The sequence below is a fragment of the Amaranthus tricolor genome, chromosome 2, assembly GCF_026212465.1.
Source record: "Amaranthus tricolor cultivar Red isolate AtriRed21 chromosome 2, ASM2621246v1, whole genome shotgun sequence".
Lineage (NCBI taxonomy): Eukaryota > Viridiplantae > Streptophyta > Magnoliopsida > Caryophyllales > Amaranthaceae > Amaranthus > Amaranthus tricolor.
In genome coordinates, this window is record NC_080048.1 from 36,711,666 (window position 1) to 36,735,577 (window position 23,912).

Below are 23,912 nucleotides of genomic sequence, written 5' to 3' on the forward strand. Positions count from 1 at the left end.
TTGACACTTTACTTAATTTGTGTTTATGGGTTGAACTTCAATAGGTAGAAAAATTCAAAAACGTTACTTCTTGCAATCCGATAATAAAAAAATTATAAACAATCTTAATGATTTTGAAATAGGAGTAACATTTTGAAAAAACAACTTATTTCCTCTAATGAAAAAATAGTAGCAATTTTTGTTGAAATAAAACAATCGATTCTACAAGAACAATGTGGTGGAAATGACTATTTTATCTTTTATTATTTTTCATTTTGAAAATCTATTAAGCAATATCAAAAGTAAAACAATTCACTCTATTTATATGAGCACGTGAAAACAAAAGGTGTACAACAATGGCATATTAACCTCGTCAATTATAATTTATTTATATGAGCACATACCCAAAATTTTTAAAATATTTACAAACAATCTCCAACTCTTTTTTTACAAAATATTTGAAAATAACTCCAACGGTATATACACATAATAATTGAAGTAGAAAATTCACAATTTATTCATTCATTGAAAGAAATTTATTTTCTTTTGACAAATTGTATACCAAATTACAAATGTTGGGTAATGCTACTATAAATTTTATACATTACTCGTAGTTAAAAGGAATAATAAACTATCAACTACGAGCTTTAACTAGTAGGACTTACCCGTAAAGCTTACAAATCTACGTAGATTCGGAGTTCTGATGGAAATCCATTGAAACAATATTTCATAATCCAATCTATGTTTTAACAAAAATTATAATAAATACAAATTAGATATATACTAAAAACGAAACCCAACAGAATTGGCTGCATAACTCCATGTTCTTATGGGCTTATAATTGACATGAAACTCTACACGTTGATACAATATAGACATGGGATGAAAGTAGGCTTCTTTGGTAATCATGTAAGAACATGTAACACCATTCGTATGTCAAATACGACTGGAATCCCTGCCAAAGATAAATCTCCTTGTCCAGTCACTAACCACCAGAGTACGAGTACGCCAACTAACTTGTTTGCTGAAACACAAATAACCATCTTAATCAATGATGAGATACAAGTTACAAAATTATCCCATTCGAATGGAGCCCGAAAGGCGAAGGTTTGAAAGGAAAAGTTGACACTACCACTCTCAACTATGATCGCTCCTCTCTTTTATCAGTACCATCTATAGATTATCTCACATCATTCCGACCTTTTGGTATTCCCTTTCACATGTGGCCCCATTTAATTCTTAGTAGCTAAGGCTTTGGGTTGATTGTATCCATTTCTTGTGGAACTTTGTGGTGTGAAGATGACTAATAATCTCCTTGTTGAACGTTGGCAAGTATCTTAGCGTCTTATGGATCAAAATGTAATTAACATGATAAGAATAGGGTGTTGTGAAGGATTAGATTTTTATATCAGAACCATAATCCCAAAAGATCGGGTTCGTCTACATAAATTAATATACCAATTTTAATGGTCATCCACATGGATTCTTCTCCATTCATTTCGATTTTCTACCATCTTAATTTGTAAGTGTAGAGCCTTCAAATTTTTTCACTGTTCTCCAAGTCATCTTTGGTCTTCCTCGCTCTCTTTTTAAGTCTCTCAAGCTCTAACTATCTATCTTCTTTACTGGTTCGCTGATACCACGTCTTTGCACATGCCTAAACCATCTTAAACGATTGTCTTTCATCTTTCGCTCAATATTTGCAGCTCCTAAACCTTCTCTTATGTATTTGTTTTGAAATCTACCCTCAAGATATGCCCACTACTCCATTTAATCATTTGCGATTCCGCTACCTCCATCTTTTACTATGATATGATCCTTTCTGAAAGCCCAACATATAGATCCATATGGTAGCAGTGGTCTAATGGTCATTTGAGGACATAGAGCTCGTGTAACTACTCAATCGACTACAACACGTTCCAATCCTGTTGAGCCAATGCGTGGAAGGGGGGGATGGGACTAACGTAAGATAATCGATAGATGGGACTGATAAAAGAGGAGTGGCCGTAGTTGTGACCGACAACGTTTTTTCCGAATCAAAATGTGTTTACATAGCATATATTTTACTTCCATGGGTAAATACAAAAGCACATGATATAGAAGTATTACCTGGCATATACAGAATACCACAGCCATTGAGTGCTATGGCCAATTGACACCCAATCACCTGGAAGCTCAGCAGCCGCTTGTTCTCCTCCTAATGGGGCAAATTGTCCAAAATGCCTGTACCTAATAATCAGAAACCATCATAGCCTTAGCTCAATCTACCTAAGTAAGATGATGATTTATCAGCTTCTTCCAAACTAAGGTAAATAGTCTCACACAAGGCCAAAAGACTAATCTACACAAAAGGATTCCCAAACCTCTTTTGTTTTTGTCTTATCCCTTATCAGAAATTCTCACTGCAAAGACGAAAAGGCATTATCTGCATTTATGGCTAAATATGACAATCATGACACACAGACACCATCAAGATATACAATGAATTCAAAACATTAACCATCAACGATAAACAAATTCTTGTTGCTTGCTACTTTATTTCGTGTAAATTCAAAAGGTTAGTACTCGTTATTTTATGTTGTAATTTAAAATTCTTGCTGCTACTTTTGAAAACTGTAGGTTGTTGTTGCTGTCTTATTTCATTATTCTAGTCGGAAGAAATGCCTCAGAGAACTACAAATGAGATTGCTGCAAGAGCAGCTCACATATCATACTATTGCTATTTCTGTAATATAAATAACTTCCTCAGCATAAAAACACAACAGAAAGATCAAGCAACTTGAAAATTTGAAGGAGAACTAGAGACACAAAATAAAGAGGAAGCTCCCTCTAACATTGATCCCAAAAGGGAGGGCAAGAATTGACATGAAAGACATTGTTTGTTTTAAATGTCATGGTAGAAAAGTGAGTGCCTACTTCTCAAAAGAAGAACATGATGATCCATGGAGAAGAAGCTTTGTACAGAGACAATGGATTTTTAGGTTGGATGATCCAAGAGAATTTAGCTTGTTACCCTTATGATGAAGAGGATAGTAGTGTGAAAGGAACTCCTCAAAATATTTGAGATATGCAAGAGTTCTAATTGCAGGAGGAGCTATGCAAATCAAAGTTTTTGAGATAGAATCCAAGCAAAGAAAAAACTTGTTTCCGACCAAGTGTCGAATACAAGAAGTTTGTAATATCATTATTGACAGTGGAAGAACCTCGTTGAGATGCTTGTATTGATGACAACAAAGCCACTTGTGGACATATAAATTCAGTTAGTTAGATAACTTATGCGCAAACAATGCTGGTACATTTCAAGGTAGACCTAATGTGTGATGATGATATAATGTGTCATGTTGTACATATTGATGTTTGTGATGTACTTCTTGGTAGACCTAGGCAATCAGATGGACATTCAGCAAACAATGGGTTTGCTAATATGTACACAATAAAGAAAGATAGAGCAGAAAAACTTTCTTACTCGATGCCCCTTTTTAAGAGTGTTCTGCCACAAAGGGCAAAGGAATTAGGGAATGGAAGCTATGTTTGTAGCTAAATCTGGTATGAATCATCAATTTGATTGTGACCAAGTTTAGAATTCTGCTGCCATCAAACAAGAAATCAAGAGCCACAATAGAGATTCAAATTGGAGAGTTTGTTCCGTTGGTGTAAACTGTTGAAATTATAATGGGATGGAGGAGAGAAATTTAGAAATAAAATAATGACTATATTGCTAATATTGTGAGAACTAAATTAATTCATGATTACTATACTTTTTAAAATACTAGGAAATAACTATAATTAACTAAAAATATGGGAGCATAATCCTACTATTTTTTACACACTGCTCCACTAAATAGATGACTAACTCCTAAAATAAAGTAACCAACTTAGTTTTGAATTGAAACATCACTATCCAACATACTGCCTTGTTTCAAAGTTTCTTCTTGATGTTTAACACCTTGTTGTCTGTTGTGACGTGAAATTTGCTACTTTTGTGAATCGCACCATCAGATTTGTGTCTTCTATGATGTATTCATCAACCGTCACTCATATCACCACAAACACTTTTGATTGTAATCATGTATATCACCACAAACACTTTTGATTGTAATCAAGAATTTATTTAACTTGATTTTGGTTCAATTTGAGCATGTAGTCGGATCACCAAAGAGAGTTCAAAAAATAATGAAACATCAAAATTTTAAGTATTTGAGCTTTTGAGCAGTTAGAAACCATGATTGTAGTGAAAGGAGTTCCAAATGCACACCTGAAAACGTTCTTAGTTTTCTCAATATTACATTTTATTAGGGAAGTATCTTACCATCAAAAGAATTCTTTTGATTGGAGAGCATAAGAAATCAGCCACAAAAGGTGAACAGAAGCTCACACCTCATAGCTGATTTTAGCTTTCTTTTTAATCCAATTTGAATGAAGGTTTATTCATTTTTCTTTATTTATTTAACTTGATTTTTTTTATACTTTATTTAACTTTATCTTGAAGAACCTAAAAGCCTAAAAAATTTAGCTTAAGTTTCCTTAAAACACTGTTACCTCTAGGTATAGAAAGCTAATCTATCCACACAAACTAAAGTGAACCTGATGAAGTAAAAGAGCCAAGCTTTCTTTCAATGATTCAACTGTCCAAAGATTCATAGTTTTTTGTTTCTGGATTATAAGAGTATAATGCATTTTTCATTACATTATGTGCACTTCTTATTTATGTGAAGTTGCATTCCTGTCAAGGATCATTCAAAACAACTTACAAGGATAACATTGCGCAAATCTAATCCCAGAATTCCCCCGTAGGCGAAGTCACTTGATGGAGGCATTGGGATTACGCATTATTCTTGTAAACTATTCTATATTTATCTGTCCCATTCAAGTCTCTACTACAAGCCTAAGTTACTCCATGCCATCAACACAAGCAGTCCTACTCTTAGATGTCTAGATAGAACAACCAGTGAACCAGATAAAGAAAACATTTATTGTGAGAAAATTAACAATAATTCTGTCACTTATAGGCTCTGACACCTTAGTAAAACAAGGCAAACAAGCTCATTAGGCAGTATATGTTGTACCTGAAGGGAAGAAACGTGTGGCGCCCAGAGCCTCTAAAACGACGAGGACCTTCAGGATTAGCTTTACATCCTTCAAGACGATTGAAGCATCTAGAAAGATACGCACCTTGTTGAGCAGCAACCTAATCATGCATGTAAGGCAATTACCAAACTTTTAATAGAAACATACTGATCAAATGACTCTTTAAAGCATACATGAAATATGCACCTGTGCAGTTGCAGGAAGACTCTTCATTTGTGTATCAACGTGTAAAAGGGCTGACTTAAAGCCTTCTATATCTACTTGCATCTCATTTCCTTCAGCGTCCCTTAATAAGTCCTTTATGTCCATCATATGATGACTTTTCAAATAAAGCTCCACTTGGGGATATCTTACGAGAATGTCGTCAATAACGTCTTGGAATTCCTGTATGGTTAAGGTCCCAGAATTGTCTTTATCCGCAGCCGCAAATATTTTTGAAATGTCATCCTAAAATCACAAGAGCATAGTCAACTACAGCATATAAGATACTAACTCTTTTGAAGTCGCGACTTCTAGATAAGAAATCAGTTTTATGATTATTGTTACATGAGCCTTGATTGCTGCATTTGCTGGTATGACATCTATGACCTGTCTACTAGATGTCTAAATGTAATCAAGTGTGCACGCGTGCATACACGTCTAAATTTTTTGTACAGTCCTTTATAGCAACAAGGGATCATGAATTGTATACCATTGTTCATCTCAATTAAGTTACATTTTTGTGTCTCCTGACTCCCTAAACTTCATCTACACAGGTCAACTGAGATGCTCTGCAGACTATAAAGGTGAGTATTATTAGAAGTTAGCAAAATTATGACTTTATGATATAAATATAGAAAGTCTCTTGCTTGCACGAATAATATAACACTTGTAAATACTCTTGTATATTCTGGACTAGCAACTTGCAAGCATAAGGTAGAAAATATTTATTTACTGTTGAGGAACCTTTAGCTAAATTTTGGGCCTTTCAAAGCCGTATACAAGGCATATCTGAAAGAGCAAATGTGATAAGACATCTTTAGTCCATTACACGGGATGAAAGTGCAACGTAAGATGATATTTTAAATAACATGCATACTTCAAAACAAGTATTATACATTATTGACTAAATTAACACGATGAATATAATTTTAAGTGAGAGGTGAGCTGCGAAACAGCATTGACAGGCAAAACAAAGCACTATGAATGTCTAATCTAAATGGCTTCATTTGCAAAATTAAGCCCTCCCCCTCCCCTATCAAGATCCCATCCAAAAAATATTTCAGCAAACCAATCAAAGATAAGAGCTATTCCCTTGTCCGCAGAAAAAAAACCACAGTATGATATACCTTACTTTTGCACATCACACTGTTTTACAAAAAGAACCCTTATAGTTCGAATATTATCTCCTCCATCCTTCAGTGTATATTTGTGAAATCGATACTCCAATAAGATGTTGGACTTGTGACAATATCTTACAGACATTCTAAAACAATATAAAGTATATGTTCTGTAATTTCTGGATGGAGGGATTAGTTCACAAATTTGTTTTCTCCAAGGAACTTCAACACTCACAACAGAATGAAATCATGCCCGAATTGAATTATTTCAAAGCACCATAGTTTCTATTTTTAATTGCAAACTTAAACATGTGTACCTCCCACATTGACTTTGTGTTGAATCCTACATCATCTTTTCGACCTCCTTACAACATGTCATTACCCCAATGTCAAGTGGCACCCACCTTAGTGGGGTTTGGGGGTCAAATATACACAATTTTACCCCTATGATAAAAAAAATGTTGTATTGACCCTCAATTGCAGATATTATAGAAGTATGCAACTTCCATAATAATTAGAAGCACAGATGATTGAATGAGCCATTTTACTAAAGTCCATTAAAATCCAAACCCAACGAGCTATAAATCTTTTGCTCCATCGAAAAGTGGACAATATTCTCATCCTCATAGATGAGAGAAAATAGATTACAGGAGCTGAATAGAAAAGAATTTTGTAGAACATTTAAGTGAAGAAAAGAATAGTATCACATACAATGATTTTGCGCTGGTGAACAGAAGCACAATCGCCAATGGCATATACATCCTCGCAACCCTTAACTCGCAACCACTCATCAGTTTCTAGAATCCGCCTATGACCCTGCAAGGAGAAATTATTAGATGTACATGATAAGCAAAGGAACAAACAATAGAAAAGCCTTAACCCCATGATATCAGGTCAACTGTCAAAATGAAGAGTGATCTCGGAACCACATTGATAACTGCCTATGATCCTCATGCTTCCATATACCCAACAAATTTTGCTCCATTATAAAATATAAAAATCACAGAAGAATAAATCTATGTTCCACATACTCTAGGAGCTCAATCTATACTAAAAAAGATACTTCTCTTTCTTGATGTAATTAAAAGTAAGAAATACAAGCAAGTTGCAGTAATCATCTCAAACTTTCAGATAAAACAGTGCTCAGTACCTGTCCAATTTGCTCCATAAAATCTTTCACAACTGGTCTAGTGCCAACTCCAGTGGACCATAAGGCCATCCCATAGGGTATAGCACAAACTTCACCCGTTTTTTTGGCATTCATTGTTATAGAGTCTTCGGATACACTGACAACCCTGAACCCTGTTAAAAGTTCAATCCCATCCCTAGAAAACTTTTTCTCGGCAAAAGAACTAATCCTTTCATCAAACCTGCAGATATAGGCAACAGAAACAGTAAACATTCCATTCTTCGTTAAATGCATGGCTATGAAGTGTCATATTTTGAGCAATGACACTATTAAACAAAACAACCCTAGCCCTTCCACCAAGCACACGCAAGAGACTCGGGTATCAGTAGATACACTTCAGGCTCTCACCAATTGACCAAACAAGATCCAGGTGAAATTCAAGATACACTTCGGCAATTTCATGGTACAATAGGGTATAGGTGACTAGTATAATGCCTGAGCTAGTAGGGGGGAAGGAAATGAACTGTCCCAGCTGAAAAACCAAAGCTGGCCATGTCAGGGTCATGGGTGAAGCCTAAACAGGAAGTAAAACTGCATAAAATTTTGTATTCCTGTAAGATTATTTATAATGGTCGTTTTAAAAATGTTGAAACTTCTTGCATCACTTACAGTGATACATGATCATACATATCCCACTAAATCAATCACTTATGAAATGTCATTAATTGAAACTAACGTTTTCTTTATAAATCAAACTTCTTCATTGAACTAGTGTTTCCAAATAGCATGCAGCCTCACACGTAAGACTCCAAGTATTCCTGAAATAAAGTCGAGTAGCAGCGAGAAACAAAACAAAATCAAACTGATATTGCTCAACTCATCAGTGAACCAAATAGGCGGAAAAATTATTTTGTTGTAACATCTCGATTACAAAAAATTGAATTACCATTTTATTCCTTACCTTTAGATCATCATGATGCTAGGACAAAGAAATCCTTTTATCTTAATTTACCCAAGAGTTCCTTGCGTAAAGTTCAAAATTCAATTCAATTTTGCTAAAAGATTTTTTTTTTTTTTCAAATTATGCATTATTGAAAAAATTTAGGATAAAAATGGTCATTATACTTAGCTTGACATTTCCGCATGTCGTTGAAATGTGAAATAAGATCGATAAGGTTCGAAGTACCTTGATGAACGATAACAAATGCAATGATCTTAACAACGTTTGAAAGAAATTAAAATGCAAAATTGACACAATGATTTAAGGAGGTTCACCCAATGATGGCTACATCCTCCGTGGTGTGTAGTTTCTTGTTTATATTATTTCAATGGAGTAAAAACTTACTCTTACAAACAAAGTATTACAATTGAGTAAGAGAATAACAAAGGCTATGTGTTTAGGCTTAGGGGTTTGTGTTTGATGTGTTTGGATGAACAAATGAGCTCCCTGTTTATAGAGGAGATCACACTAAGCAACATTCAATACATTAAAGCTATGAATTAATAACAATGAAACAGCTCCAAGGACTTGAAGAGTCAAAAATAGCATCCGAGGAACGTCAGAAGGTCCTCTCGACCAAAGCAGAGGCTCGCTCGGTTGAGCGGCCTGGTCGAGTGGGCTACAGGAAGCTACTAGATACACTATGTCTGCTCGCTTGGTCGAGCGGCCTTCAGTGGACACTCTGACAGCTTTGCTCGACCAAACATAGTAAAACATCTTTTCCACTTCTTCATTCAGACCTATAACTCCTATTGTTAAGTCACACTTTACCACCTTCATAACTTCATGAATTTAATCAAGTTTTAATCACCATCATAATCACAAACATTTAGTTATCAACTTAATTCTCCCATTAAACAATCCCATAGGATTCCATTCCATCACTTAACACATATGAATGCACACATCAATTGTGCACTCAAGTCACATTATTCTCAACAAGTTGCAAAATAACCATATGAATAAGACTATAAGAGACTAATAATATATTTAATAATTGAAATATTTTCCCTTGCATCATTACAAAGCAAAATCATCAATAAAACAACTTTGTTTTGGGATAACTTGGCATTATGTTGCACCAAGAATATGAAAATTGTATCACAAAATCATTGTTATACTTGATACTCCCTCGATTTCCTTTTGTTATTCTCAGTTAAAACTGATTTTGAAAATACCATAGTTGCTCTATTCAATCAAAAAGATCTTATCTTTCATTTGACCAAGTAAATCACACCTTTTCTCACAGTATTCCCACAAAAATTCAACATTTCATTAACCGAAAATAAAAGGTTCTAGTAGAAACCAAGAAATGAAGGGTCTTCTGTTTACAAAGATGTTATAAAAGGCTGGATTGTTATTTGATAAACAAAACATGACATCTTTCTCAAAAAAGGAGACAAAAGGACTTTTAGGAATTATTTTCCTTTTGATTAGGCTAAACTCCCTCAATCTCTAATACTCTACTACTCCAGCTGTCCAAGACTATGGTTTCCATCTACTTTGACTCTCTAACAAAGTTCTAATAGGACACAAGATCTATTCATTTCCGTTGTTTTCCTCGGTTAGTATGGATAAAGCAAAGGAGTTAGTAGGCTGGACCAGGCTTAGGTGTAATCTATTTACTCTACTCGTACTTGCAGGGAAAGTTAAGATGTCCAGCCTATTCTGCATAACAATTTCAACGCATAGGATGCACAGATCCACGCACAGGTCATACAATTACAGTAGAAAAAATATTGGGCTCAATCCAGCCAGACCTCAATTTAGAGCAGGCAGGCAAAAGATAACTCTACCCAAGGCCATCTCTGCAAAAGGGGGTATTCCTCAAGAGAACTAACAACGAAAATTACATTTATAAAAGAGGGCAAGGGAAATATCAAATAGAGTTAGCTAAATTCCTACTACGCTTACGTGTTCAAAATATGATCTCCTGATTGAATCACTGTTATTTTTACCAAGTCTTTAACTCCAGAATACAACTTCACCAAATCTTCCCAGATGAAATCATGCAGTTCAGCAGCAAACTCAACACCTGTTGGACCTCCTCCAATAATTACAAAATGGAGATTCTTCCTTTTTTCTTCCTCGCTCAAGTCTGGAAGAACTGCTTGCTCAAAGCGATCTATTACACACCTACGTATCCTTAGAGCATCTTCCACTTCCTGCATGATAAAGACACACTCCGCTCATCCTTAAACAAGTTGAACATAAGAGCTTCAGATATTGCACTAGATTACATAGACAATCAAAACAAAGAGGATGGTATCCATTTTGTAAGTTCCATATATATTGTTCTTTAAAAAAATGATTTAGTAAACAGCTACAATGCATATAAACATCACCCAAAAAAATTATTGACTGAATATTGATAAAGTATTGTGCTAATACACAATAATCAAGAATTTAACATTAATCCCTCCTAAGTCCTATCTCATCTCCCACATGCCTCAACCATTCCAAGGGCAGTCGGTAGATTACAAAAAAATGCAATAATCACATGTCACTTATTTGGAGGAGTTCCAAAGACACTCCCAAGAGTCACCAATTATTTCAAAATAAATATAATTCACTTATCTTAGAAAACAGATCCAATGAATTTTTGATTCTTCGCATCCTCCCCCCCCCCCTTCTTTATCTCCCCTCTTTATCTCTACCCCTATTTGATTTTCTTTGATTAATTTTCAACATAAATTTGATCAATCAATGTGTTATTGAAATGTTGAGGCATTGTAACAAGCACAAATAATTGATAAGGAGTATTTACCATCTATGAATTGAGACTTACTTGGCACTAAAAATTGATAGGGACTAACTGCACAATTTGGTGCTTGACACTAGAAATTGAATGCTAAGGCTAAGTAAGTGACCCAAAATTGTTAAGATGATGAAATGCAAGGGTTTAGAGGTTTAATGAAGAAACAAATGAACAAAAGAATGCACAAAAAAAAGAGCAACAACAATAGAGAATAAACACACAAGATATATGAGGTATCTAAGGATATTTCCCCCTCAAAACAAGTTTCTTATCATTAATACATCAACATACATTAATGACTCAGCTCACACAAGCCTTGAGAACACTCCCTCAAGGTAAAGATTGAACCTTTAATGTCAATCTCTCACAAACACACTAATACAAAGAAGAACTCTAATGCTGATAACCCTAGTTGCCTCTCTTGTATTAGCCTCTCCAATACCCTAATGATGTTCTAAGACCCCCTTTTATAGTCCCACAATATATTAGAAGCCCTAGGACAAAACCCTTGAGGCCCAAGGAAATCCCGCAATAAAACAGAATATCCATCAGTTTGGCGCTGTTGCTCGCTCGACCGAGCACTCTTGCTTGACCAGGTCGAGCGGTTGTGTTCAGCAGCTTCTGTCAGCGTATCGAATTGTGGCCTTGGTCTTGCAGCATTCTTCTCGAGCCTTGCCTTGATCAAGACACATCTCAACCCCTTTCTTCAACACTCTATAGCCTTTATCAAGCACTCCAAGTCATCATCATTGATCACTTCATCAAGTGATCCAAACCTTAGCATCCCATTCTCCATGGCACACCCCACACCACTCTCAAGTGTGTAAGACATTGCATGAGCTACAAGATGCTAAAAGTTATCTTTAATATCATGAGAATTGGCTCTTGCTTCAACAGATGATAGAAAAAATCATTGATTTTTAGTAGATAAGGTTGTCTATTACAATACACAAACTGAGATTATTAATTAGGTGGCTTCAAAAAGATTTTTGGTTGTTGCTTTTCTTTTTTTTTCCCTTTATTCTATGAATTTCTTGCAATTTGTGGAACACTTTGACTGCTTCTCCCTCCCCACCTCCCTTGCTCTCATTCTATTACCCCGAAAACTCTTGATATTTTAGCTTTATAGTTGCTAAACCACTAGACAAGAACACTGAGCAAAAGTCTACTTATTGACATCCATCAATAAATATTGAATTTTTTATGAGTAGAGAACTTAGTTTAAAAGGCACGAGGCACCCTAAGGTGCTAAGGGTCCGCAAAGCCTACACTATAGGTGTCAAACAAAGGCACTACCCTTTGAGTGTGAGGCACACTAAAATCCTAAATCCCAAAAAAAGTATAGAAATAAAGAAGAGAAGATAAATCATAATTGGTGTTGCATCAAATGGGATTCTTCTGAGGCTAAGATCATAAGGCGTTTTGAGGTGTTGGGCACCCACATTAAGAAATCACCTTGCCTAACTCTATCAAGGTGACTGATTGAATATGGGGTGGATTGTAAAAGGGTGATAAAGGGAAGGAGATTGAAGATGGAAAAATGAATAAACAAAAGCTTTTTAGCGACCTTTAAGAAAATTTTTGTGATTCTTATTTTCAATCAAAATCATTTAAGGATGAAAATGGAAAAAACGGGGGAAAACAAAAATGGAAAAGGTGAATAGTGAAAGGTGGTAAGATGAAAATGGAGAAGAAAGTTAAAAGATGATAATGGCGCTGGAGTTAACGGTAAAAAGGAGAAAAAAGTTTAGGTTGACATCTAGGTAAATGCCAATGTCAACCCGTTTTAGGACAGAAATTACGATTGTGGGCTATGTGGCTTGATGTAACAAACCAGGATCTTAAGGGCCAATTGTAACATTTGAGAAATTAATAATTTCAGAATTGGAGATTTAAAATTAATATTAGAACAAGAATTTTTTTGGATTGAGTTGGATAATTTATTTTGGGCTAAGATAACGAGGAAACAGATTGGGTCTAAGTATATGGCGGATATTATAAAAGATCTCTTTTAATTTTATTAATTTATTTTCCTTCTTTTCATTTCTTATTTGATTATAATTTTTTTTAATTCTTCCTACTTCTAATTTGGAAACCGAAAAACTAAGAAAAAAAACTGAAAACCAACACGGGGTCATGGCCTTCTTCTTCCTTTGAACAATTGCAACAATCACCTTCAATTCTTTGTGAGTTTTCGAAACCCTCAATCTCTATTTTGTTCATCCTTTTCCTCTGACTTTCGCAGCCTTCTCCCTCAAATTACTTTGAGAAATTCGAGTATAGAACAATAGCTTTACTGCTTTTCGTTCCTTGCCATTTTTGCCTGAAAACTTTTCGAAATGAACAACAATGGTGCCGTTTCAGATTAGTTGAACAGACAGCACCACCTTCACGCCATTGTTGCGGTTGAACTCCATTGAAACAATATCAAGTCTCTTATTTCTTCTTATCTTTAATCTACGAAAAACCGCACTTTTATCCTTGATTTACGAAAGAAGACAGGTTAATTCTTTTCTTTTCTATGATCCAGGTTCAAAAGTTTTCTTTTCTTTTAATTTTGCTTTCTATGAATTACTTGTTTCAATTTTCAAATATAAATCTCCCCAATCATAAGTAACTGATTTCAAAACTAATTATATGTGGTTGTTTAAATTAGAGTAGTGAACTTTGTCTTGATTGATGTTATTTAGATGAATCTTGGGATATTTGTATTGATTTAAAGAAATATTGAGATTATAGACTTTGTTGATATTATTTGTGAAGATTTCATGTTGGGTTAAAATTGTTTGATATTGATCATTAATAGGAAATGATGAAATTATTGAGTATGAATTTTGTTGGAAAAGGGTTAATATTAGGGGAAATATTGAATAATTGGAATCCTTAGAATGAATTAGGAGTATTCTTGATTTTTGGCATGAATGTACATATAGTGTTTATTTGGAAAATATAAAGAGATCAATTAGAGAAGCGAGTAATCTTTAAAAAAAGTTAAACAAGTCTAGATTGCGGTTATAATATTTTGATGATATATGGAGTGTTTATGTTAGAAGTGCACAGTTCTTTAATGCTTAGAAATGTTAGAATGTAATCCTTGATTAAGTCACAGTCTTAGGAGGAGATGTAATAAGTTATATGTTATATTAGCTGTATCGAATGCACCTTAGTGATATTATGTTTATTGTTATGCTTCAGGAGATGATTTCTCTGTTGAACCATTCTACCTGATAGTTGCGCATCAAACTTGACTCCTTAAAGTGACAGTGACGGTGAGTAGTAGCAGTCCCTTAAAGGGTCTGGCCAGACTACAGGTTTGAAAATTGTTTTACTAAAGTTGTGAAATTTATATTGTTAAGACAAATTTATGAATGATTATGCTGATATTGATATGGTTAATGGATCGGGCTCACAAGCTAGTCATTGACGGAGTAGAGGGAAAATCTCCCTTACTCCCTATTTTGAGGTGAATTGTTCAAATATTGACTAGCCTCACCCGAGAGTGACATAGCCTTAGAGCTATAGGTGTTCCTCTCAACTAGACTCCATGTGCGCACACAGATGTAGGAAACTGATGTTGCTTTTAAACTTATGATTTGAATTATTGTGTTTTGTTGTTTTGGATTGTTACTTCTCATTCAGTTTAACCTGACCCCCTGTTGTTTCCATCTTTTAGACTGTCTACAGATCGGAACCGGTCGGGAACGATGGGTTAGCGGTGATGATTAGAGTTACATGGATGTTAAATTGAGATGAGTACGTGAGAAGTTGTAGCTTTGTATTAGATTTTGGTAAACGTATATTAGACTAGATTATATTGGTTATGTTGGACTTTTATAGTGTCATTTATGATTACTTTGTGCTTTAGTTAAATGTTTGGATTGAGAATTAGCTGATACAGCTATGTAATAAAACTGGTGACCCCTTTGCACAAGTTTTGGAATTGAAAATTAAGTTTCTTGGGAAATAAACCCCGTGATGACCCTGTTTACTCAATCAACAGTAAGTCGGGTTGTTATAGAGAATTAGCTGATACAGCTATGTCATAGAACTGTTGATCCCTTTGCACAAGTTTTGGAATTGAGATTTCAGTTTCTTGAGAAATAAACCTCATGATGCCCTGTTTACTCAATCAACGGTAAGTCGGGTTGTTACACCAATATTAGGCGAAAAAAATGCAGTCCAACTTCTCAAATCTTATTTAGGTTAATCCAAAATCTTAGTTTTAAAAGGTGCGCCTCACTTTGCGGCTTGTGCGCCTCAAGCTCAGGCTTCGTTGAAAACGCCTTGGTAAGGCGAGGCGAAGCCCACTACAAGAGGTGTGCCCCTAAAGCGCCTCGATGTGCTTCGCGCCTGGTGCGCCTCCTGATTGAGCTAGGTAATTAACTTAAAAGCTTGTATTTTTGAAAAATAAATAAATAAAACCCAAACTCGAATTCACTTGAATTTGAAGTTCGAGAAACTATTACTTAAAAAAATAGAGGATGCTTTGAAGAAGAAGAAAATAACTTTGAGTATTATTCATATCTCATTATAATAGTCTTGTGCTAAACTAGTGTTTACCACGATGATTATGAATGTTTTCAAGCTTGTTGATATTGTAACATGATTGTCATGGTGTTTTAAAACCGCATTAAACAATTTAGCAAAAAAGTGTGCCTCGCCTACAAAAAGCTCGTGCTTTTGCGCAGCGCTTTGCTCCTAGGCTCTAAGGACCTTTTGCACCTTGGTGCGCCTTGCGCCTTTTAAATCTAAAATCTGAATTTATTTTCCTATGGTTAATGTTTTCATGATTGTAGCTTAGTAGACGATGATATTTAAGCAAGGTGGGTGAAGTAAGGAAGTAGGTACATTAAAAGTATAATTTCTACAAAGTACTTCTGTGGTAGAAGTTCTTTGGTACCAATTAGCATGCTTTTAGAAGAGATTACCTCTATTATTAAAATGCACTAATTAAATTGGCAAAACAGCATCACAAAACAATTTTACCCTTCTAATTTTTGCTTCTTAAAAATCTCCAGCTTTGAGCATCAATATATAAATAAAATTATCCATACAAAAAAATGTGTATAAATTAACTTTAAAATTTTCCCTTTTCTCTTATTATAAACTCGTGCACTGGCATAGGCAAACACTTTTTAAATAAGAAATTGTGAATGGTTGTTATTACTACTGTCTTTTATTATTACAATCACACACAATAACATTAAATGCATATTTTCAGCCATAGAATAAAAACAAGACCGCATCGCATTGCATCAGCCGCGTTGTAAAGGTTTTCAAAACAAATGAACCGATATTTCCCGCGTTGTAAAGGTGTAAAAAAACCGCGTTTTGGGCCGCATTAAGGGATATCTTATGGTTTCGACCGATATCTAGACGATATGATAACCGCATCACTCTCGTTACCGCATTAACGTTCCGCTACCGCGACTGCAACCGTTACTACATTTTTACACTATGTTTTCAGCCTAAGAGCGATTATTGAATATTGACTTCAAGTTCTCATTCATTTTTAACATAAGCTCTATCATTTTAAATAATTTGTGCTTTGGCATGGGCACAAACTAGTTTTTCTACTAATATAATACCATATTTTCATACATAGTACAGGAGAAAAAAAAATATTAATTCGATTTTAGACCTCTAGCTTATTTTGAGGTTTTCCCAAAGGGATAACCCTTGATGTTGCTTATTATTGTTGAGAAGGAAAGGATATGTTTGGGTTCGACTTGCGAGCGTCTTATGTCAAAAGTACGAGGCAATATTAATCAATTTTTCCACTGCAGATCTCCGTAATCTCATTTATCAACATGTATTTCCTATTCTACATTGAAAATAAAATGTTAAAAATTTTTACCTTGAGAAAATGACAATGTTCCATGACACCAGGAGTATTGAAAGTATTCACTTGTGCTCCAATTGCAACAACCAAGTAGTCATACTCCAACGAAAACTCTCGATTTGGAATAGGACTATACTCAAAAGTTGATCTGCAATGAATTTTTTTGTTTGCTGCATCAATCTTAGTGCATTCCGCTTCATGAAATTTTACTTCTCCGTTTCTCTGACAAAAAGAATTAGTAATGTGATGTCCTCATAGGGGCTAAGAGAGAAGGGAAGGGAAGGATGCATCATACCATAGATTATAGTTATGAAGCACATAAAGTGAGATGTTAATACATAATATCATTTCAGTAAAGTTTCAATACTTTTGAATCAATACATAATTCCATAAAGCTCTTAAACCTTTTTTTTCCCTTTTTGCTTTATGCGTGGTTCAGCATTAAACCCCATATCTTCCAGGCAATATAGTTTATCATCCATATGGACATATCATATAGCCGCTACATCTGTCGTCATTCTAACTTTTAGTCACACACATATTACATAAACATGTCACATCCAATGAAACAGCCTACCCCACATATTAGCATAAACATGTCACATCCAATGAAACATCCATTAAACCCAAGACATGTTAAACAAATTTGTCATGTCTCATGCACATGATACCTAACAACAAGACCAACAACAATGTTTGGGATGATAGCGAAAATCTTCAATTTGAGTCAGTCTACAATGAACTGAAATGGTAAAGTAGGGATAACGAAAAAATAAAACTAGGAAAACTAATAGTTATGATGATGATCATCATCATCATCATAATCATCATCATGTCTAGTGTGTCCTACTACTAGAAGCTATGATTGTGGGTCTGGAAAGGGATAGAAGATGACATATTATATCCTTATCAACGGAGGTTGCGGCCAGGTTCGATAAAGATCTGAAAATGATTATCACGTTGAATATCATATATAAAATCTCTTAAACTGCCTTTAATGCAACTCATCGTTTATTTCATTCTCCATTTTCCCTTTTTTGATAAATGAAAAAAAAATAAAAGAAAATAGGGCACATCATTCGTTTCCTATTGCAGAATTATACTCGGGACTTCTATGTAACAAGACATGCAACTAGTACTACTTAAGGTCCCCAACAGCATAGCTAGGAGGTCAATTTTTGGCTAATCTGAGCAATTCCAACCTACATGATCTATACACTCAATGCGACACCCTAAAGTTCCCATATAAACGATCATTCAACTTATCACAGGAGCATTTGCCTATAGAGTGTAGACAATAAAGCAAGAGATTTAAATGATATTGATTGCTAACTTCATAGCTATCTTCCCAACATTTCTAGTCCGCTATGAATTTCATGCTTTGCAAAGTTTTCAGCCGTGGCTCACAATTTGTTCAATATTGCATCTCTAAACAAGATTGTTCCCCCAAATTGACATTGGTTCTCTTGAATTTGTGACTTTGTCCCACTAATAATGTAAAGACAACAAACTTACTTTTATATTCCTACTCCAAAAATGATTCGGTAATATGTCACACTTGGATAAATTAGACAAACTCAACCTAAAGAATTCCTCTTAAACAACCACTCTTTCATACATTATGTGCTTATTTCATGGTTTTTCCCTGCATTCTCTTTAGAAAAAAATAAATATGAACATAGAAAGTACATGAGACATCCTTCCTTTTCTTGTCATGCAAAATAATCCCCTTTTTTAAAGTTTGCTTTGTCAAATCATTTGACCTAATTACAACTCATAAACATAATGGCTCTTATTTAAACTGATAATAAGTATAAGGATATTAATGGCCAATAATATTTTAGCTACACATAAAAAATTTACAAGGAAGGTAAAAAGGAAAAGAATTGATACACAAGTATTCTTGATAATTGAAAAGAATATGAAGAAAGTCATTGTGAAAAAATAACTCATTGGGTGAGTTACTAGAGAGAATAACTCATTGGGAGAATCTGGTCTATTGAAGTGGAATGCCTGTAAATCTATCTTCATTATTTGCCTTTTCCTTCCCCATTACATTTTATAATCATGGCATTTCATTACACCTAGTTCAAACATGATTCATGAAATTTCCCTTCAAAAACCATGTTCAAGATTTTACCATGTTTTCACATGTTTTCCTCCTTATGGTTGATAGTACAAATATGCCTGCTGCAGCATCCAAAACAGAACTTTACTTTTTCTAGTTATACTTTTACAACAGCAAGAAATCTTTATACAAATGGTTAACAATATAATGTATTATTCCTTACAATTGTGATTGTCACCATTACAATATAATTTACAACAATAATCTTCCTAACTCGTGCGGCATTAACCTAATTACCAAGAGTTCAGTCCTGGAAACAACTAGTATAAGATCTCAATTTAACCCGATAAACAGGGGGGGGGAGGGGGGGGACAACAATAACAAACAAGATAAAAATGAAAAAGAAAATAAAAATATGCATAGTGGGAGTAAGCCCAGGCATCTCATTTCAAATGATGTGCCTTGAGGTTGAGTCAAATTCGAGATGATAAAATAACTCAAAGAGGCCTAATATACTCACCTTCTTTATGATGTTTCTGATGGGCTCTACAATACTCCTACCTTCAACTGTCCCACAAGTCACACTAGGTAACAAAGGGGTAAAAGCAAAATAGTTTCGTGGTGAGATAACCTTGACATCGTACATAGAAGGATCTAGATCCTTTACAAAACTGATACCCGCCCATCCTGTCCCAAGCACCACCATTTTCTTCTTCTTCGGCTCCATATGTTTATTTCCAGAGTTGGGTAGACCATTTCCTGTCTGAGATTCCGAGTACGCCACCATGCCTCCAGTACTTAAAAAATGAAAAGCACAAATTATGATAAAGCAAAATATATTCAAATTTGTTTCACCACATCCCATCTGGCTACAGAACATTGCGCATAACTAACGATGACAAAGTGAGCTTTAGGGAAACTTTATTCTAAAATTCTTTAAAGATAGTAATCAACAAAGTTACATACGATTGCCTCATGGCATGAAAGTTCTAGCGCGATCAAGTTGGAATTTTTGCAACTTGATGTATGCACTACTGCCTTGGAAATTCAAATGTAGAGTTTTGTGATCAGAAGCTCTGCAGGTTTTTTAGTTGCTAAGAGATTCATCATGTGTAACATTATGCTGCAGTAGATAATCTCGATAGACCAATGAGCTTAGTAAACCAAAAAATACCAACTGAGCCTTCTTTTAGAACCTTCATTATTCAAACTATCATTTGGCGTCAGACAAACTCATATGTTCATAAAAGAACAATGCCACACTTGACACATCTTTAGCACCAAGCCACCAACAAGTAATTCTAGGCGAGTTAACTCAGTTGAGGAAAGTTATCGTGACCCTCCATATCCTATTTCATTTCAAAAATTAAAATTTAACCCCTCAACCTATCACTTAAAGATTCAATCATTTGTTAACCTCGACAACAATGTCAAAGTCGTTATCCCAAAAGAATGGGGATGACTACATAAACCAGTGTAACATAAATCGACGCGTTAATTTGCTTAAATTCACGATTCGCTGAAAATGACCCAAAATAGCCCAAAAGTGATCATAATTCGCTTTTTTTGATTCGCGATTCACAAGGAGATTAGAAAATCATGTGACAGTGACATGAACCAATCAATCGGTCTCAGTGGTCGTCTACATGAATTTTCCTTCTCCATTCAATTCAATTTTCAACCTTTAGATCTAATTCTTAATATTCTTTTCCACTCCTACCCTTCTCTGTTCTTCCTCACCCTCTTATTAAATCCCCCAAGTTCCAACTTTTATTTTAATCATCAATTTGTCAATACTCCATCGTTGCAAATGCCCAAAACAATTCTATTGCATCTTTTACACAATATATTCCAAGCCTAAACCCTTTTGTATGATCTTAAATTATATTCCTTGTATCATTTCATATATGCAAATTACACTAGGTTCCAACAAGATTATCCACCACCAGTAATGTTGCTTTTAATATCCTATTTCATTTCAAAGAAATAAAAATTGCCCCCCAGTCACAAAAAGTTTATCCATAATCTGTATTGATTTAAATGTCTAATCCCATTCCATACATGCACATTAGTCCTCTTTTCCAACAAAATTATCCATAAATAACGTTAACTTTCAGTGTCCTTATTCATTTGGAAAATAGAATGTACGCCCTATGAAAAATAATGCCTTCCAACCACAAGTATCAACAAATTCATATTCTTGACGATAAGCTAGCTAAATCACATAGTTTCACTTAATGATAACTATTTCGATATTCGCCCTAAAACTCAAAATCCAAATTCTATGGAATTACCTATAAGGCTATAACAAAAACAAATCAAATATAGTACCAGTATAAGAAGTAAAAATGAAGAATCAAACACCATGAAAATTAATGGAATATAAATTGACAGATCAAATTGTTCTTACCTGATGGTAAAGAGGACCAAGAATCTGGAACTGATTGGGTAATCATTGAAAAGTTTTGAAGTCGATTTGAAAATGGAGAAACTTCTCATGATTTTACGAAATTATGGTTGAGCTTTTTGAATATTGTCTCGAAGGATAATGTTCGAATTCTACTTTCTGAAATGAATTGACAATGATCCACCATAAAGGATAGGAGAATAACTTGAGCCTGAATCAACAATAGTATCTACTGTTCTTCTACTTTGATCGAGCCGTTCAAAACTGACATATATATGATAATATGTTATATTTATCCGATGTTGTATAATCAATCCATATAGACAACACTTTAAAAGTAAAATTCTAATGATGTAAAAATCTAATTTTAATTTGTCGTCAAATTGATTCGATGACTAAAATGATATTTAATCTACTTTAAAATGATAAAAGGACAATTCTCTAAGTCATTATTCATGTTGTTTTAATTTTCTATTAATAGGTTATTATCAATGGTAATAGAACAGGTTTGGTCATAAAAGGTCTTAACCCTTAATTTTCAAATGCTAATGTTTGGTAAATTAGCTAGATAAAACAGATTATTACTATGAATAAGCTATTTTAAACAAGTTGCTTATAGTAGCGAATTCAAAATCAACTAGTTAAACCAGTTAATAGAATCAATTAGTCAACTTTCAATCATTTGTCAAGTACTTAAATTTTTTTCCTTACAGCATACTCACATTTTGAAATATCGTATAATATTTCCTTTAACAATGTCAAGATTTTTATTTTAAAAAATGCAAAGATAGTAAATTCATGGACATAGTATTTGTCAATCTAAATTGTTGCATAGACACTTGAGTCAAAAACAATTTGGACTCTTTGAATGGATTTAGGATTATGGGATGTTTCCAAGTTTGGATCATGAAGAAAGATGTAGTTTTGTCTAAAAGTCATCTTTATTAACCGTTATTGTCGCATTTATGGTCGAGAAATGTTTCGTATGGCTACTTTAGTGAACAACATTGGATGTAGTTCACAGGGTTATCTCGTTCATTTTTTTGCCTTAAAGCAAAAGATAAAAAAGGCTCTAAAAAACTTAGGCGTAACGAATAATATAATACATCTTTTATTTTTTATTGTTTATATTTAAACTACTTTATAAAAAACACTAAGAACTCATATTATTTAGCAAAAAGTGTAAATTATATCTAAATTTAATTCAAATTAATATCACTTACTCCGTTAAAAATATCACTTATACACATAAAATTAAGTGTTTTGGGCCCTAAAAAATTTAAGATCCTGGTCAGTAGCCCGCTTTATCTTTACTAATCGACAACCATAGTGGATCATTGCTGAATTGGTAATCTTGGTTGATTTTGCAAAATTTGGTAAGTCTTCACATGCTTGAATTTGATCCTTCTAGAAATATGTGCGTTGCTGAGTATGTTTTTAGTACCTTTGATTAAGTGATTTAAGGTAACGTTTGATTTGTGTAGTGGAATTTAAGGTAATGTTTGATTTGTGTAGTGGAAGTGTTATTTCTTTCTCAATTTGACTCGGGTAGATTTATGTCAAGGTGGTGGAGATTGTTGTATAGTAACTTAAGTCAACCAAAAAGTATAAAAACAATAACGCTAATTGACCTGCCTTTAAAATGAATTTAAGAATATCCAAAAAATCAACATGAACATAAGATTTGATTTTAAACGGATCTGAAATATGTGACCCAAATCAACCCAATAACCGGAATGAACACCAAATTCCAAGTGAATCACGAGTGAATCATGTTATGTATTAAGAAGAATCCTCTACAGAAGCATTCGGGCAAAAGTTAGAGGTAGTAATCATCTAACAAAGTGCCAAGTGAATGCATCATGGCTGCTGAAACAACAAAATTTCCATGAATACTTTTACTAACTACTCCTATTTAACTCCATGAATGAGAAATCGTACAGCCCTGTATACTACTCAGCAATTGCCAAGGTTCTTGTAAATGGTAGTGTAGAAGATGAATTACCATAAGCAACCTGCATTAGGTGAATATGAAACGTTGTCAAAACCAGTTGATGAGTATGACAATAAATCACTTCCAGATAAACTGACTCCGTTCTTGTTTTCCTAGAGTTTAACACTACAGCAACGGGATTGAATGCCCAAACGTCATAACCTCAAGAGCCCGTTTGGTTAACAATACTAATTGATGGTAATGGGTATGATTTGCAGTGTAAAATTTCATAATATGTATCAATGTCATTCGCATAGTAACGAAAGTTTGATAATAAAAAAATATGACTATTAAATTTGTCAAGAGATATTCATACCACAATTACACTA

General features: G+C 34.3%; 1 protein-coding gene across 1 annotated transcript; it reads right to left on the reverse strand.

Moving 5' to 3' along the window:
• Positions 1 to 477: 477 nt before the first annotated feature.
• LOC130806795 (external alternative NAD(P)H-ubiquinone oxidoreductase B1, mitochondrial-like) lies at positions 478 to 21,869 on the reverse strand. Its single transcript, XM_057671995.1, has 10 exons — positions 21,594 to 21,869; positions 19,704 to 19,980; positions 17,131 to 17,337; positions 10,430 to 10,680; positions 7,537 to 7,756; positions 7,098 to 7,202; positions 5,254 to 5,514; positions 5,046 to 5,167; positions 2,089 to 2,208; positions 478 to 1,003 (listed from the first exon to the last, which is right to left on the reverse strand). Exons 1-10 carry the CDS (start codon positions 21,680 to 21,682, stop codon positions 916 to 918), a joined length of 1,740 nt encoding a protein of 579 aa, XP_057527978.1. The 5' UTR covers positions 21,683 to 21,869; the 3' UTR covers positions 478 to 915.
• Between the last annotated feature and the right edge of the window lie 2,043 nt (positions 21,870 to 23,912).